Here is a 17543-nt window from a genome sequence, read left to right on the forward strand (position 1 = left end):
ATGGATACAGCATTGGTTGATGTCAAAAGTAGCAATTTTACTCTTGAAACTGGTAGAGTTAAAAAAAATTATGTTAAAAATGAGAGAAATCAAATACAGAAAAATAAATATAATATGCAATAATTTGTATGAGATTTTTATAAAATTAGAAGATAAAGAAAGAAGGAATAACATTGTAATCTCAGGCTTATAAGATAGTTATAAAATGGGTATAACAGATTTATTATAGACAGATTTATTATATATATAAGTTATTTGCCCGTAGTTACAATAGTGAAATTTTCCAGACAGACAAAAAGCAACGATTTTTAAAAATGTAGTTTATAATGACAAACAACATAACAAAATAAATGAAAAAGATAAAAAATATAAAGTCCGGTATTCGAATAAAGATGATAACACGTAATTAATTTTTTTCATAAAATTGCATTGTTGGTTTACATAATTTAGTGCCAGCAGATGAAGAAAGTAATTTAACTTGCCATGTCACTATGGTCTTACGCCATATTTTTGTATATTTTATTCGTATTTATATATTTTCATTTTTCCTTTTTCCTCTAGCCTTTGTTCCTTTCTCTCCCTCCTCCTTGAAACTTCTTTCTGCAGGTGGTGACGACCGGATTTTAAGACAAAAAAATTGATAGTTTGAAGGGGCTAAAGAAGAGATAGACTGAGCACTTATGGCTGAGACGTTGAACTGTAAGAACGTATTTTGTTAGGTCTCCAACTGGATTTTGCCAGGAGAACGAAAGTGGCAGTATGCCGAATATAGGAAAGACTGCACAGGAACCCTAATATTCTAATACCCGAGCCTTTCTGGAAGCCCCTCGAACATCACGTTACGGGAACGTTAAATTCGAACTCTAATTATGAAATTCGAACCATCCAACAAGGAGTGAGTTCTAACCATTATCTCGAAGTCGCTAGTTAAGTTTGGATACTTAGTTCTTGTCTTGTTCTATCCTATAATCTATCCCTTCTTTTTTCCTCTGGTATAAGTAGTTTTTAAGAAATTGATTAATTATTTTTTGTGTGCCCGTTTTTTGTCGCAAGATCTTTGACTGGAGATTCTGTCCGATTGTTTAAATTTTTATGCTTTTGTTCAAGGAGCGTCAGAATCTAACGAATTCTATATATTATTTCGAACGCGAATGAAAAAACAAATAAAGAAGTTTTGTTTTATACTTGTATTTNTTTTTATTTATATAAAAAGTTGTATACAATTAAGCAGTTTTCTTTTAGAAGAATATTTCACTTGTGTTGTATGTAATTTGTATATTATGTTGTAGGAATCCTGTATATTATTTCGAACGCGAATGAAAAAACAAATAAAGAAGTTTTGTTTTATACTTGTATTTCTTTGTTGGAATCTTTTTCACCACGTGCATCTACAACACCACTAAAGAAGTCGATGCGAATAATTCGTTATAGTTTTACATGAAATATGCTTCTATGTTGTAAATGATTTTAGTCTTATCAGAGTAAGTCTGAGACAACTCAACTGTTCTTCTTACAATGATTCCGTTAATGTCATCTACAGTTTCTAATAGTCAACATTCTGGTAGACGTGCAACATGAAAAAATGAATTTAAATCTTCGTTTACTGCTTTACATTAGATGATGTTCTTTCAGATTTTACATTACATGATGTTTCAGATTTTACATTAGATGGTGTTCTTTCAGATTTTACATTACATGACGTTCTTTCAGATTTACATTAGATGATGTTTTTTTTTAGATTTTACATTTTTTTTGCATAATAAATATACATAAATAAAGTTTTTAAAGCAGTGTTTGTTATTAAAAAGATNATCCATTTAAGTATTCTTAATTTTGTTACCATTATGTATAGATTTAATTCATCATTTAAATAAGTATTGTTGTCATATTCTAACTTGTTTAAATTAATAACTACATCATCGTCTTCCAGTAATTACTTAAACCATAGAAATCTGTACAGTACATACTTTTCAGTTCTTGTCATTCGTAAAACTATTTTAGACCACTTGGAGGTTAATTATATTTTGTGTAGAACATCGAATATCGTTTAGGTTTAACGTGGCATATACTGTAAAATCACGTTCTATACTACTTGATAACTTACGTATTAATAATACTTAAATAATTTACATTATGCTTCTCGTTCCACAAGTATTATTTAATTAGAAACACCTTTGACCTTTGACCATGCATGGTGGCCGGCCATTCTCACAGATCTGAAAGAAATTAAATGCCCCAGGAATATATACCGACTTTACAGAAGCTTTCTATCAGAAAGGAAAGCCAGCATTACGACTGTAACCAACAGCATCATCAAAAAGATAAACAGAGCGTGCCCGCAAGGGCCAAAGTCGGGCCCATCTTGTTGCTGGCATTGTACAACGATATTTTCAAACTGCAAGACACCACTCTGAGAGATACCACGATAGATATAGTTGGATTTGCAGACGATACACTAGTTCTTATGACACATAAAAATCAAGAAATTCTGCAGGTTGAAATGAATAAACTTCTCAGTAAGATAAACCAATGGGTGGAAAAGAAAAACCTACTTATAAATCTTTCAACACGTGCCTGTGTGACATTTCCACGACTTCACCTTCTGGTTAATAGGCATGCCATCGAACTTTTTGGCCAACTTATAAAATGCAGCACATACCTGGGAATAAACATTGATGGTTAACCTGAAAGCCACATGTCAAACATATCCACAGCAAGGTCGTCACTCTTGCACATTCCCTCAGGTGCATTTATCAAAATACATGGAAGATCAAGTCTAACACTAGCCAGACCATTTACCGGTAGGCCATTGAGCCTGAAGTCTCATACGGAGCAGAGGTCTGGAAAAAAGTGGCTACTAAGCAGAATATCAAGAGTAAACTATTATCAATACTACGCATGAGCCTTATCCCCATTGCGAATGCCTACCAGACAAGCCCTACAAATGCTTTACAGATAATTACAAAAATACTGCCACTTGACTTACGAGTCTTAAAAATTCACTGGAAACATCAAGTTCTCAGACAACCAGCCGAGAGAGAGAGCTTACAAATTCACGATAAACATACAACCTTAATTGACTTTATCTTCTTCTTGATTTGTCTATTTTACTTCATTTCATCAGTTCTCGGACTTCTGTTCATCGAAAGGTCTTGATAGGCACAAAATAAAATATATCTTACGTGTTTCTAACTAAACTTTTCTTTAACATAGAGAAATTATGTCTATGGACGTTGGCCTTCTGGATACGATACTACCCCTAACTAAAGGCGTTGGCTTTCGGGAGTAAATATGGACTACGTCGGTCTTCTCTGAGATCTTCTGGAGTACTCCTCGAATTCTGCAAAACTTTGACTATATCTCCTGATTTGCGACCAATCCGCATACTGGAATTCTCTGACGTAAACGGATGAAAAGGAGAATTTATGAGGGGTCGAAAATTCCCATGGTGGTGAGATTTGTAACAGATAAGAGGAAAACAAAGGATGCTTCAGTTTCCGTTAAAGGAAGCGGCTCTTTCATCAGTTTTCCCACGTTAGAAAAACGATATTTTCACACCCAAAATGAAAGAATATTTTACTTTATAATTTTAATGTTATTTTTGAATTGTTACTTATAGTTTATGTGAGATCCGAATAGCCCCTAGGTCTATTCGGATCTCATATAAACTATGCAAGGCGTAATCCAGTGTCGTAGCGCGAGTGTCAGCCGTCCGGGGCGGAGGAAAATTTCTCGCCTCCTTATTTAGGTATCTCAATTTAAAAGACTAAAATTTAGTTTCGTCACAGAATAAGTAATGAAAAATTCCGTGCTCATTTCAATCGATCTGAATGCGACAAAAATATGAAATGAAATGGTTCAAAGTTTTACAAGATATTATTATTATTATTTATTGTAAAATTTTGCCGCCCCTAAAAGTGCCGCTTGGGGCGGGTCGCCCCTGCCGCCCCCACTACGATACGCCACTGGCGTAATCATTTTTGTCAATTATGTTTNATTCCGTGCTGATTTCAATCGGTCCGAATCGTAGGTGCGACGGAAATATGAAATATAATGGTTCAAAGTTTTACAAGATATTATTATTATTATTTATTGTAAAATTTTGCCGCCCCTAAAAGTGCCGCTTGGGGCGGGTCGCCCCTGCCGCCCCCACTACGATACGCCACTGGCGTAATCATTTTTGTCAATTATGTTTCTATATTAAATTGAAATTTTATAATTTCGGCTTTCTATGTAAACTCCAAATCTCATAGAGAAAGTTTGGCAAAAATTTCGTGTAAATCGGTTGGGTCGTCAATTTGAGTTTATGTCAAGGAAATTGCAGGCTTTTCTTGTTGCAGTTTTGTAAAAAACAATTATATGTTTCTTAAATTCTGGGTTTTCTTGGAACCGTGTGTGATACCACTGGGTTTACATAACAATATTCATAAGAATATACAATCCTTATAACTGAGTTTATAGCAAAGATGTGAATTACCGTATTAATAGAGACTTGTTACTTGAAAATGTTATTTTTTGATTGATTTATTGGCAATCCCATATAAAAGAAAGTATGAAACAAAAACTAATAACCAGGATAGAGAAGAGATTGATGGACAGGTAAACTATTGCTAACATCGGAAATAAATGAACGATTTTTTTATAAGATTTTTTTGGATTTAGATAACTAGCCTTTATCCAGATTGTCCGCTCTTTCATCTCCTTGGTCTCCAAAATGGGCTTTGACCCAGCTGAACACAAGTATATTATCAAGTATATTAAATGAAATAATTAACAATGATCATATTCCCAGAATAAATGAGCTATTGGACACTTATAAGTGCGAAAATATTTTCTACTGTAGACATTTCGTCAGCCTATTGTCAGGTTCATCTTCATTCTGAAGACAAAGAATTAACTGCCTTTGTAACGAATTTTGGTCACTTCCAGTGGAATCGTCTAAAGACTTCTCTCCAAATTTTTTAGCAAATTCTCAAAAATATCCTAAATAAATATAAATTTCCTTTTTCCATCGATTATTTTGATGATTTGTTAATTTTTAGTCGGAACGTGAATGAACTCCTAAAACATTTAACTCAAGTATTTGAATTATGTTCATAGAAAGGTCTCTACCTAAATCTTACAAAGTGTCAGTTTGTTAGCTCTGAGATTAATTACTTTGGATTCAACATCAAACCAGAAAGCTATTTCTCCTTATTATCAAATATAGAAACTATATAAAAGTTAGAATGTCCAACAAATATCAAACAATTACAGCGCGATTTAGGATCCATAGACCATTACCATCGATTTTTTCCAAATTAATGCGAATTTAAAAACCCTCTAAATAAGCTTCTAAAGAAAAATAAAAATTTGGCTTGGACACCTAAATGCCAAGAATCTTTTGAGGAATTAAAACAAGCACTTATCATCAAACCCATCTTAAACATCTATACAGACATTTACTGTATATTGATGTTAGCAGAGACGATATAGGGAGTATCTTGAAATAGAACACCCTACTAAAGGTTTACTTCCTATTGTATATTTCTTCAGGTCCTTACATAAATATGAAAAAAAATACACTGTTAGTGAAAAAGATTGCCTTGATATTTTAGCATCTGTTGCAGTTGTTCCCAAACTTTATCAGTTTGCAGCGCACTTACAGTTTGTCCGGGCGCACTTGTCAAAATATGTGTACAATGATATAATTGAAACACAGAAATGAAAACAACTCTTCAGATAAACCTTACAATGTGAAGCTCACATTTATTAAAATTGAAATAAAAGAACCATCAAACTAAAATATGAAAATACAAAAAAAATATTAAATTAAATGGTAGAAACCTTCAACGACAAGTAAGTTAATGTGACGGTTGAGCTTACTGATTACCACACATTTTTTCAAAACGCCGAATAAGATTTGTCACTTCCACTCTCATTTCTCGCTCCACATCCGTTTTTGAGCGATATTTAATTTTTATTACCGTGTTTCCCCGAAAATAAGACATGCTCAGAAAATAAGATCTCGTAGCACAGGTTTTGCTGAATTGCGAAATATAAGACCTCCCCCTGAAAGTAAGACCTAGCAAAGATTTTTTAGTGGTAACGGTCATCAAAGTACAGCCACTGATTGGTCAGCAGACAATTACGTCATACAACATGATTTCCATAAGACTATGGCTTGGGAATCACAGATTTCCATAACGTTACGGCTGATGATCGCTAATTTGTCGGCCGGGAATCACGCCACATCACATTTGCATAGTGCTACAGTTCAGTAAGCACTAATTGGTCGTCGTGCCCGATGTCGACGCTATAAAAAGGTTAAGTTGAAGCGAGAATAGGAAGTCCACTCCAGCACGAGAACTTCATAAGTTCATTGCTGAGGCCTGATTGTAAGGCAATCAATGGCCTAGATCGGGCGATGAGGGCTATTTTTGTGAATGGTCGCAACTTGCTTGGCACTTCGGCTGGGAGACTTGTCTCCCATCCGTTACGGGTGCTGTATAAGAGTAGTCGTACCGGATGCCAGATCGGTTTTACCGGTTGATGCGTTAAATAAACTTTATCGACGTCTGTTCTATTTAAGTTCAGATCGACACCACCGGATATACATCACTCTTGTCTAAGTTCGACTTGGGAATTTTTTTGTTCAATAATAAATGTGAATTCTTCTTCATGGGAAAATAAGACCTAGCGTCTCTTTCACAGCAAAAATTAATATAAGACACTGTCTTATTTTCGGGGAAACACGGTACAACTAATGCTAAAAATCCGGTTTTTGAAGATACGTTGTCGCAAGGTGAATGAGAATCGTTGCAGCTTTTGAACTCAGAGTTGGATATTCATTTTTACCGATAACCAAAACGTCACTAAATCAGATGAAGTGAATTTTGCTTTCAAGCTGTTTTTGCAAGAGAGTTCAGTTAGATTCTTTTCTTCCTGCGAAGTGAATTCTGGTGGAGCTTGAGTACGGAAAGGATGTTCGATTCATGCAAATTTCTCGACATTTTCTTCTTCAAGTTATTTTGCGAACCAGTCACTAAGCTTTGAGAGTTGTTCCTTGAAAAAAAGACAGCAAGTATTGTCAAACAACGACTTTATTAAAGGTCATGTATTTGTGCAATTGAGGGAAACAATTTTGATCGACATATTCATCTTATCTATCATTATCTTACCTAAAGGTTTATAACACCGAGTGGTCAAAAAAACACATTTTAAAAAATCTTTATTCTTTTACTGTACACAATTTTAAAAACAATTTTAAATGTATTAAAATGGTCATTCAGTGAAAAAAACTCTCAGGTAAAATAACATTTGTAATTAAAAATGAAATAGGCCTACTATAAAGTAATACAGTCGACCCCCCTATAAGATAGAGATACGTTCCATTCTTTAGGAATCCGATTTCTTACGAATCCTTCCAATCACAACCCGACACGTGTCAAGTTTACGGACTACTGCTGTTTGAAAGATTTTCTTCCATAAAATTAATCGATTCTAGACTAATCCGACTCAACATTTCCAAAATACGTATATATTTTTTGGGAATAATCCGTATAAACTACGCTATAAACAAAAAATTGTAGGATTACTTACCGAGTGTCACCATTCGACATCGCCATTGCTCAACATTGTTTTCGTCGCGGAACAGCTTAGCATACAGCGGCCGATTTCTAATAACTTATTTTTCTGCGAATAGTTCCTTGAACTTCGGAGACATCATAATATAAATAATTTTAATCGCCGTTGAATAAGAAATGTTTCTTTCACAAGAAATGTATAAAGTTACAGTACTGTATTAGACTTACGGTACCAAGTTTACATACTCTACAGACAATAGTTAGCGTAAAAATCTCCGTAGGTGGCGCCACGCTAGACGGCGGAAATTATATATTTAATTATAACGAAGTTACAATAAGTTAATATATAATTATATATGCAGTACCTAATTTATATATAATTATATGTACAGTAACTAATTTATATATAATATATATAATACTGTCCAGACGATAGAAATCTCTCCGTAGCGTGGCGCTACGGACCGCGGGAAAGTAGTTCGGCTGCCCGATGACGGTTGAGGTAATTATAGGGAATTTTTACTGTTTTTTACGGATATCGGTCACAATTTTTTCATAGTTTTATAAGAATCGTAATTATAGGGATCGTAATTATAGGGGGATCGACTGTATAATAGAAGGATTAAAAGTACAAAATAATGTAATCATCTTCATCATTGCTTTTATTTTTTGCCCGAGCAACGCGGAACTAATCTGCTATTTGTTTATAAATCTAAAGAAATGCAAAATATTTTCTAACCTCTTATCAGAATCTGGAGTAGAATCGTCCGTATATAAAAAATTGTCATCGTTATCTTTATTCCATATTATGTTATAAATTAATCTAAACTAAATATATATTAGAGTAAACTTCCGTAAATGCGCGACTATTACATATGCAAAGTTCGAATTTTGTTATTCAGAAGTATACGTTTTTTACCTTTTATGCCTAGGTTTAAAGTCGCATGGCTTAAAAGGTTTAACAAGCAAATGCTGTCCACGTTTGACAAAATTCTGTACTGGTAGGATCCATATATAATCGTTTATTTCTGCTATTTCGGTAATCGATTGATAGCAAATAAAGTTTTCCAGTTGTTCCAGAAGGACCTAGAATAAACTCCATATTCAGTTGATCTGAATACCTATAATTACATTCTGCGGGGTTACATTTAAGAGAAATTGGAGAAGAAAAGCAAGAGAGCCATCACTGACTTCAAAGAAGACATTTTGAGTGTTCTTGATGAAATTGAGGGTTATAATTGAAGGTTACACCGTTGAAAAAATTGATCGAAAATTTAAAAACAAGATTACATTTAGTGGTTGGCGGAAAAATTAAGTAACATCTTTTCTGTTAATAGATAGCGCTACATGTAATGTCATGTTTACTATCATTAGATTTTGGGATAATGTATAGCTTAGTGTTGATTTTAGGATTTAAGTAACACTCCTAGAATATTCGCTCAGATCGGTTTAGGCATAAAAATTTGTATATTGGACAAACCAACAGATATAGAGTTTTAAATACATAAACATATATAATTTAACTCTTATTATTCTAACAATTGCGCAAAATTGATTAATTTCACATTATCGTAGTGCATTGTTGCTTTCTCATCTTGCCAAAATTTATAAACCGAATTAAAAAAATTTAGACTATTAACATTTGAAATGAAATCAGAAAAGGTAAGCGAAATTTTAGTTTTTTTTTCAACACCTTGCATATTATTGGGGAACATTTTTATCCAAAATTCTATCGAAAAAAAAATTTGAAATTCTAATGTCACTTCGAATATATATGTATATTTTATTACTATCTTTTTATATAACTACAAATTATTTATGGTAATAATGAGCGAAAATTTTAATAACGTATAATAATTATAATACGAATATCTTTAAAAAGGATGAAGAAAGGAAACATGAATGCACTGAATGTGGACAAACTTCTAAGACAAAACACCACTTAAAATATCATATGAGAACTCATACTGGAGAAAAGCCGTATGCTTGCGATGATTGCGGCAAAAGATTTTCGCAGCCTGGAAATTTAACAAGACACAAAAAAGTACACTCAGACAAACGAGAATTCAAATGCAGCTATAAAAACTGCGCATATAGTAGTAACTATAGAACGAATTTTCAAAGACACGTCAATCGAATACATTTACAAACAAGTTCTTCTCAAGTAATTCTTTACTCTTCTAATTTCTAAATCGATAAAGTTTACTTTTAAAAGTATAAATCATAATTACATGATAGGATGTACAAGACATTTAATGAATTATGTATTTAATAATAAACAAATATGCTGTAATTTACAATTTATGAGAAAAATATATAATATATCTATTATATTTCTAAAAGACTAAAATATTTGGCTCGTTATCACTGTTATATTTTGAATTAAAATTCAAAATTTACAATCGATCAAATCAAATACTAAAATTTTCACTTTTAAATACTCTGATAAGTCAATAAACATACGAATTAAATAATTATATATCAACATATACATTCCAAAATAACACGTTAAATTTCAGTAAACGTGGATATTAGTTAAATATAGTTTAAATTATACTTATAATATATTGTTATAACTTCTTTCCCTGTTTCCTTTCAAATACTTAAGCAGTCTTGTTTCTTGTAAAAATCGAATAAATCGTTAATTATAGTACAGTTTCTTTCAATAAAGGCCACACGATGTTTTCATAAAATCTATTACATCACATGATGCAAAAAGTTGTAAACTTTAAGGAATCAAGTACGAATTTATTCGAAAGAAAATTCTCCAACTTTATTCCACATTGGAATATTTTGGTAGATATTTAAAATCAATTCATATTGATACATTGAAAATGATTATCGTGTTAAACTATAGTCGATCAAAAGTAAAATTAGAATACTTTACTATGTAAAAGTACTCACTTCTATTAATTACAATAGTAAACTAAAACAATAAATTATAAATTCCATTCTATAAATCTATGTTCAGAAAATAATTTTTTGAATGATGCAGTTGACCTTAATTATGATTTGAATTTATAGTGATAGTCATTTTAGTTTAATTAATTGAATAAGATTATAATATACATTTTTGAATACTTAGTCAAGCGTAGAATATATTCAAGATGAATATGAAAAGGTAGACAAATATCAGAAAGCAGCAATGGAAAAACCATCAACGAGTGGACAAAGATTTCAATCAGTAGACTATGAAGAAAAAACTGAAATTCTGAATAGAGAGGAATTTTTAGACATGAATGAACTAGAACCTTTACCAGAATTGGAAATATTATCAGAAGTGATAGTTGAAGGAGTCGAACTAGAATGTCACATCTGTCAAAAGAAATTTGACAACGAAGAATCTCGTAGAGAACACGAAACAAAATTTCATACATTTATTGTTTTAAAATAAAAGTGAGGTTGAAATTTCGATTAAACATATTTATCTTTATTATATTTTCTATTAAATACATTTATGCTCTTCAAATTGTTTAACCACTCAACATTGAAAGACGTATATATACGTCCAGGGCAATCGTGTGGTAGTAGGGAGAGGCGTGTATATACGTTAAATTCTTTTGGGGGTATCGTCAAAAACTAGACAAAAACTACCGCGAAAAAAATTCACATAAAAAAAAATTATGTAACAATAAAAAACGTCTTTTCTTTACTAGACATTACTGTTTACAACATTTTTTTCCGAAACAGTAACGAGAAGAAACGCGTGGATTATTACTCTAAAAATTTCGCACGTTTATTTTCCACTAAAAAAAAGGGTAGCACCATACCCAACTATTCCACTTTTGAAAGATTAATTATATTTACGTTCGACCGAATTAAAGTATATTGTTTCTATCTTTGTACGTTTTATTGTATTTAAAATTTTAAGCACTTCCATACTACTTCAAGTAAAGAAGAGGGAAAAAAAACATTTCGAAATGTATAAAATTAATTTAAAATATGGACAAACAAGTCTGTAGTTGATAATAAAAAATACAGCGATGTTGTATTATTGCCCACTTCATTTCAGAAGTTATATTAAGTTTTATGTAAAAAAATATTGCAGCTTTTTTGGAGATTATTTTACTTTGTAATTGTTTACATTTCGAGACAAATATATAAAAATAAAACCTAAAATTTGACACATTACCTAAGAAAACATCATGTTTCGAAAGAGATACTCTGATTTACTATAGGGATTTCGGAAACAGTGAAATCGTCCCCGAAACATCGGAAATCTGATTCCTATAACGGTTCCGCTGAAAGTGAAAAAGTTATTAACTGACATTTGTCAGTTAATGACTTTTTAATGTGTCAAATTTATGTGTCATGTTAATGTGTCAAATTTGTCAGTTAATGACTTTTTCACTTTGAGAGGAACCGTAGCTGTCACTCTAAATGAGAAGAATTATTCGTAACTATGAGAAGAAAAAATGGACCGAACGTGATTGCACTGAAGCGTCATTAACTGAACGTGATTAATCGTGAAGCGTCATTAACTGATTTTCATTTGTCATTAACTGACAAATGTCAGTTAATGACAAATGTCAGTTAATGACAAATGAAAAATGGACCAAACGTGATTGCAACATACACTCTAAATGGGTGCAATTAATATAAAATATTAATAAGGTTGTTCGATTTATTATCGTTTCTTCTAAACACTTTTAATTTCTCTCGAAATTCGAACAAATTTTTTTTTTTAAACAAGTTCTCATAGCCACCGACGAATCGTTCAAAAGTGGTACATAAAATAAAATGAATATATTAACGTTTTACTGCATTAATCGTTGACTTCAATTTGAGAATATGAAAATATATTGATAACAAAAAGTTTTTCAATTTGTATATTTTTATGCAAATCCCGTTTCAAATATCTACATGAATAGTGTATGCATCAAGTATAATTATTATATCAAATATAAAATAATTTATAATTTATTTTTATAATTATAAATTTCGGAAATAAATATTTGAAAAAGTTACGAATTATAATCATCGTTGAGATAACATTTGTTTATGCAATTATTTAATATCTATGTTAACGTGATTTTAATAGAAGTTAAGATTGATTAAATAATTAATGTTTTATGACTTTATATATTATAATATTTAAATTATTGTTAAAACAAAAAATATTTTTTCATTTGAAAGTTTTGTGTATACATTATACAAAGTGCTAAAAAGTGTTACTTCGATTGGAATTTTTTGTGAATATGTTAAACAATTAAAGCAAACAACCGCAAAAGACTGTATCTTCTGCGACATTTTCATTAATTTTTGAAACTTTTAAATTAAATGCAAATTCCCTTTCAGTAAACTGGATTGATAAAAATTCATTTTTTATAATTCAATCAGTGCGTAGTCTTTATTATTTTCTGATTGAGAAGTAATAAAAAAAAGCCCAATAGCCAAGTAGAGGAGAAAGTACAATTAATTTAGTATATTTTATTTCATATTTTAATAATTTCTTAAAACTTTTTTTAGATGTTATTCATTTTTAAATGAAAAATGCTATGAAATATATTATAATTTATTATATAAAATATTTTATATAATTAATTTAAAAAGCGCTGGATTCATTTTAAAATGCAATGTAATTACATGTCGCTACGTACAAATAAAGACACGTATTTGCATTTGTATATTTGTAGGTATAGTATATTTGTATGTAGTATATAAATCTGTACATAGTATATAAAAATATAACAAATATACTAATAAACTATAAATAAATATATAAACTACGTATAAAAATTTCTGTATATAGTATATTTGTATGTATACGTACCGAAATGTTATCTCCTCTGTCATATGTTGGGACAACCTCTCACCTCCATCATAAATGTAAGTACAGTAATACCCCGAACTTACGCGATAGGTGGGACCGAGCGATATCCGCGTGAGTCGAATTCGCGTCGAATTCGCGTAGGTCGAAGTATAATTTGGCATATAAATACATACAAATTATTTTTAATTGGGGCCGGAGACTAAAGAAAACAATAATTTAGAAAAAAAAAAAACGTTTTCAAAAGTCTTTAACAGAAAGCTCGTTGTTTAGATTTGATGTCCTGGTGCGTTGTCGATTATTAACATCACTTTAAATGGAATTTGTTTAGATTGGCAATAACGTTCGATTTCAGGTATGAAGTGATGACCAAACCAGTCCTTAAAAAGGGAAGCTGCCACCCAAGCTTTACGATTCGACTTCCAAATCACAGGCAAGCCAGCTTTAGATTTTTTTTAATGCTCTTGGATTTTCCGAGCGATAAACTAAGAGAGGTTTTAACTTACAATCACCAGCAGCATTCATGCCAATCATCACTGTCAATCGATCTTTGGCGGCCTTAAAACCTGGAAAGGTTTCTCTTCACGAGCGATAAACGTTCTTTTAGGCATCTTCTTCCAGAACAGGCCAGTCTCATCTACGGTGAATATGGTTTGGTTGGTATAGCCACCTTTATCTATCATAGCTTTGAATTTCTGTGGATAGTAAGACGCAGCCTCTTTATCAGCACTTGCCTCCTCTCCACTTTCTGCAATGCTATGCCAATTACAGCGACTTTTGAATTGGCTGAATCAACCGTTACTAGCTTTAAACTCTTCGTCTTTAGCCACTTCTCTAGCATCCTCTTTCAATCTCTCAAAAACCAGCTTAGCTAGAGAGCACACCGTGTTCTGATCAACAAAACAATTTTTCACATTTACTTGATTATCACACCATAATTTTAACATTGTTTCCACTTCAGCGATAATACCGTGAAGTTTACGAATGATGCTTGAGTTTAAAGATTGAGCATTTTTCACAGCTTCGATAATTTTTTCTTTATCTTTTAATAGTTGTGCTGACCGTCGATTCCGGTAGATCAAACTTCTTTGCCAATTCACAAATTTTCATTTTTGTATCGAAGTCTTTAATAATGTTAACTTTACATTCCAAAGATAAAGTTTTTCTTTTCTTGCTTGATGCAGAAGAATCAGTTCTACCTAGTTTGAATGACATAGTAGAGTCTCTCAAGTCTCCGTAGATATAACAAACACAGAAATAAATAACACAAAATAAATTGTAGCTATGGATCGATTCCGAGCGACACGTCCGAACATGTAAGCTGAACAATAGTGTGGGGGGAGTGAGTAATCAAGAGTTGCATAGCGCTCAAACAAAAGAGAAATCGACGAGATTTGAAAATCGCGTAACTCCGGGTTCGCGTAAGTCTGGGTAGCGTAAGTCGAGGTATTATTGTAGAAGGAGAGAAGGAAGAAACAATTACAAAGAAAACATTACGTGGAAGCAATGGAAGAATAACGTTTTTTTCAAGAGCCTTAAATTTTGTTAAAACAAAGTTATTTTATAAAACTGTTCTTAGATTTTAAAGATTTTTTATAATAAAATAGAAAAATTGTATGGTACAATGGGTAAAAAATTTCGTTTTGTTACCTGGAGTAAAATTAAAATGTAAATTTAACAACAACTGAAAAGAATTTACTTTTTAAAATATGTTTCATGTACTCGAAATCATATTATTTCTGTTACTTCATTTATAGTCGTTATATCTATATTACTTAATTCCGTGTGCTGCAGAAAGTACGTAACTCTGTCATTATGAAATGGAGAAACAATTCTATCGATAATTAAAAGTTACTTAGTAAATAATAGTTTCTAAACGAGATACATTCGAAATTAAATATTGATTTTCATATGTAGTTTATAGGGAATAAGTAGATTAATATTTGTATATAGAAAAGAATTTAAAAATTTTGTAATCAATAATTTAATCTCGTAATGAAATTTGTGTTTCATTTTATCTCGATCTGTCGTTCCACAGACTGTCTAATCATTACTTAATCTGAAAATTCAATTGATTCAAACTATTCAAATGTAAGTTTGCTGGAGATTTTTGTATTTAATATTAATTAGAGTAATTAATTGATTAACGTTAGACACTACCAAATAAGGATTAATAAGAGATAGATAAAGAACAACGACATTGTCTTTACAATTAGTTATGAGGCTCTGAACATAATTATAATCTCATTACATCATGCGATAGGCAGACATTTTGACAAATGATCATAAGGTTTATATTATAGGAAATTTCTTATTCTAAAATACTTTAAATCAATAATAAAGATGCCAAGGCAGTTAAGCAGATGCTTGCTTTAAATTCAATTGTGAGCCCAGCGCTAGGGTAATCTTTTTTATTCTTCTCAAATACATATATCTAACACCGCATTGTAATTTTGTGATATATTAAAATGTTTATAGATATGCGTGTAACATCTTTTAAATTTTGATATCTCTCTAAAATTTCATTTTTAACGTCTCTAATGAAAAATATATTGTAGGCCTATATTTAGACACAAGTCTTTAATCTTTACTTATACAAATTTAGATAATTAGGATAAACGAATAAAGATATAGAAGTAACATTTGTATTAAAACATTCTAAGATATATAAAGTAAATGTTTGTTTTTAATCGGGAATCCCTGAAAAACACAAGCCAGATTTTTCTGTTTGTTTCATGCTTAACTCTTTCCATGATTTATTAAATTAGAAATAGATGCAAAAATGAATGATTTATTGTATTATTTTGTTTGTATATTACAACGCGACACACGAGCGAACTTTCGAGGGATGGGTGTCTCTCGCGGGTACATTTTGCTTCTCTGAGAAATCCTCCTTATTTAGTTATTACGAACGTGAAGATAACGAGGAAAACTCAACGTAGATAGCCGTTGGCAAGGTACGAACCCACAAGTATTAGTGTTCAGAGATTTTATACACTCTGCTATATTGTTTGTAAATCTTTTAACAAATGGTTGAGTCTATGTAAGTAACGACAATCTATTCATAAAAATTTCATATTTTCAAATATAAATGTTGAACGTAGTGTATATAAAATCTGAGACGTCAACAGGGATCATCGGTCTTAGAGCTAAAATCTCCTGGTCCCTTCTCAAGCAATGATAATATTTCTATTTTTGTTTACATTTATGCAGTTGTAATTAAATAAATTGATTATTTATTTATATTATTAGAATTTTATTATTTATATTTAATGACTCTTGTTGCTAAACAGATTTTTCTTTTGCTCGTTGGCTTTACATAACATAACATATATAATATTGTTCGTTTCTATAGCATATTAAACTATATTAATGGAGATTTTTTTCATTTTTTTTTTCAATGTAATAAAATACCTTCAATTACCCGAACATAATTATTAATTTTAATAAACTTTTAATTACTGATTTTTTGTTTGTTTGTTTTACAGAATTTAACTAAACATCCGATTTCTTTGTCAAGAATGAGGAATCTTTTAAAGAATATAACTCTTCGTATTCATGCAATGAAGGTAAATGAAATAGTTTATTATATTTGTGTCATTTATTTAAATATAGTAATATCAGATTGATTCGAGAAATTCGAAAATTCCTACTAAATAAAACCAAGAATAAAATTGTTAAGCACGTAGTATTCTATATTTTCTGCGATGTTTTATAAAAAGTATTTGATGTTTTTACGAAATATTTTATAATAAATACTAGCTGTTACCCGCGACTTCACCCGCGAGGATTTTGGTAGCAGATCCCATTTATATTCAGTATTTCAACAACCATAATAATTGTTATATAACACCTACCGCCGAGAATGATGAGAATTGCCGAGAATCAAACGAACTACAGTATTTTCAATTTGATCAATTTTCTGGAACGTTTACAATCGTTCTATAATCGAACCAATATGCAATAACAAATTCGAATTTAAAACGGTTCGAACATTTTTAAAATCGAAATAGATAAAAAATTTTTATAACAATGTCTGAAATGTTATTAATTTAATGCACGTAAGTACTCGATGAAGACTAAATCATCTCCCTCTCTCCCCGAGGAGGAATTTCGAAAAATCCCTTCTTAGTGTGCATTGCCGTGGCATGCCCTACTAAAACGCAGATGAAAACAAACAATCGCATCTAAAATAGTACAGTAGAAGC

The 17543-nt window shown here is 31.2% G+C and overlaps 1 protein-coding gene across 2 annotated transcripts; it reads left to right on the top strand.

The window, feature by feature from the left end:
• The first annotated feature begins 9124 nt into the window (after nt 1-9124).
• Nucleotides 9125-10961, top strand: LOC111640741 (zinc finger E-box-binding homeobox 1-like). Of its 2 annotated transcripts, none has more exons than XM_023386785.1 (3): nt 9125-9227; nt 9448-9729; nt 10651-10961. In XM_023386785.1, the coding sequence occupies exons 1-3, from the start codon at nt 9213-9215 to the stop codon at nt 10957-10959; spliced, it is 606 nt and encodes a 201-aa protein (XP_023242553.1). In that variant the 5' UTR covers nt 9125-9212; the 3' UTR covers nt 10960-10961. The 2 variants fall into 2 exon arrangements, with proteins under 2 accessions (XP_023242553.1, XP_023242554.1); XM_023386786.1 differs by having other exon boundaries at nt 9448-9609.
• The last annotated feature ends 6582 nt before the right edge of the window (nt 10962-17543 follow it).

This window comes from Centruroides sculpturatus, unplaced genomic scaffold (assembly GCF_000671375.1).
Source record: "Centruroides sculpturatus isolate CEXI.00-Female unplaced genomic scaffold, Cexi_2.0 scaffold1399, whole genome shotgun sequence".
In the NCBI taxonomy this organism is placed as follows: Eukaryota; Metazoa; Arthropoda; class Arachnida; order Scorpiones; family Buthidae; genus Centruroides; species Centruroides sculpturatus.

Bases quoted from the DNA above. Each gene is read 5' to 3' on its own strand.
- LOC111640741 (XM_023386785.1), top strand. The intron at 9,730-10,650 runs GTAATTCTTTAC...TTGAATACTTAG, and splicing joins TACAAACAAGTTCTTCTCAA to TCAAGCGTAGAATATATTCA.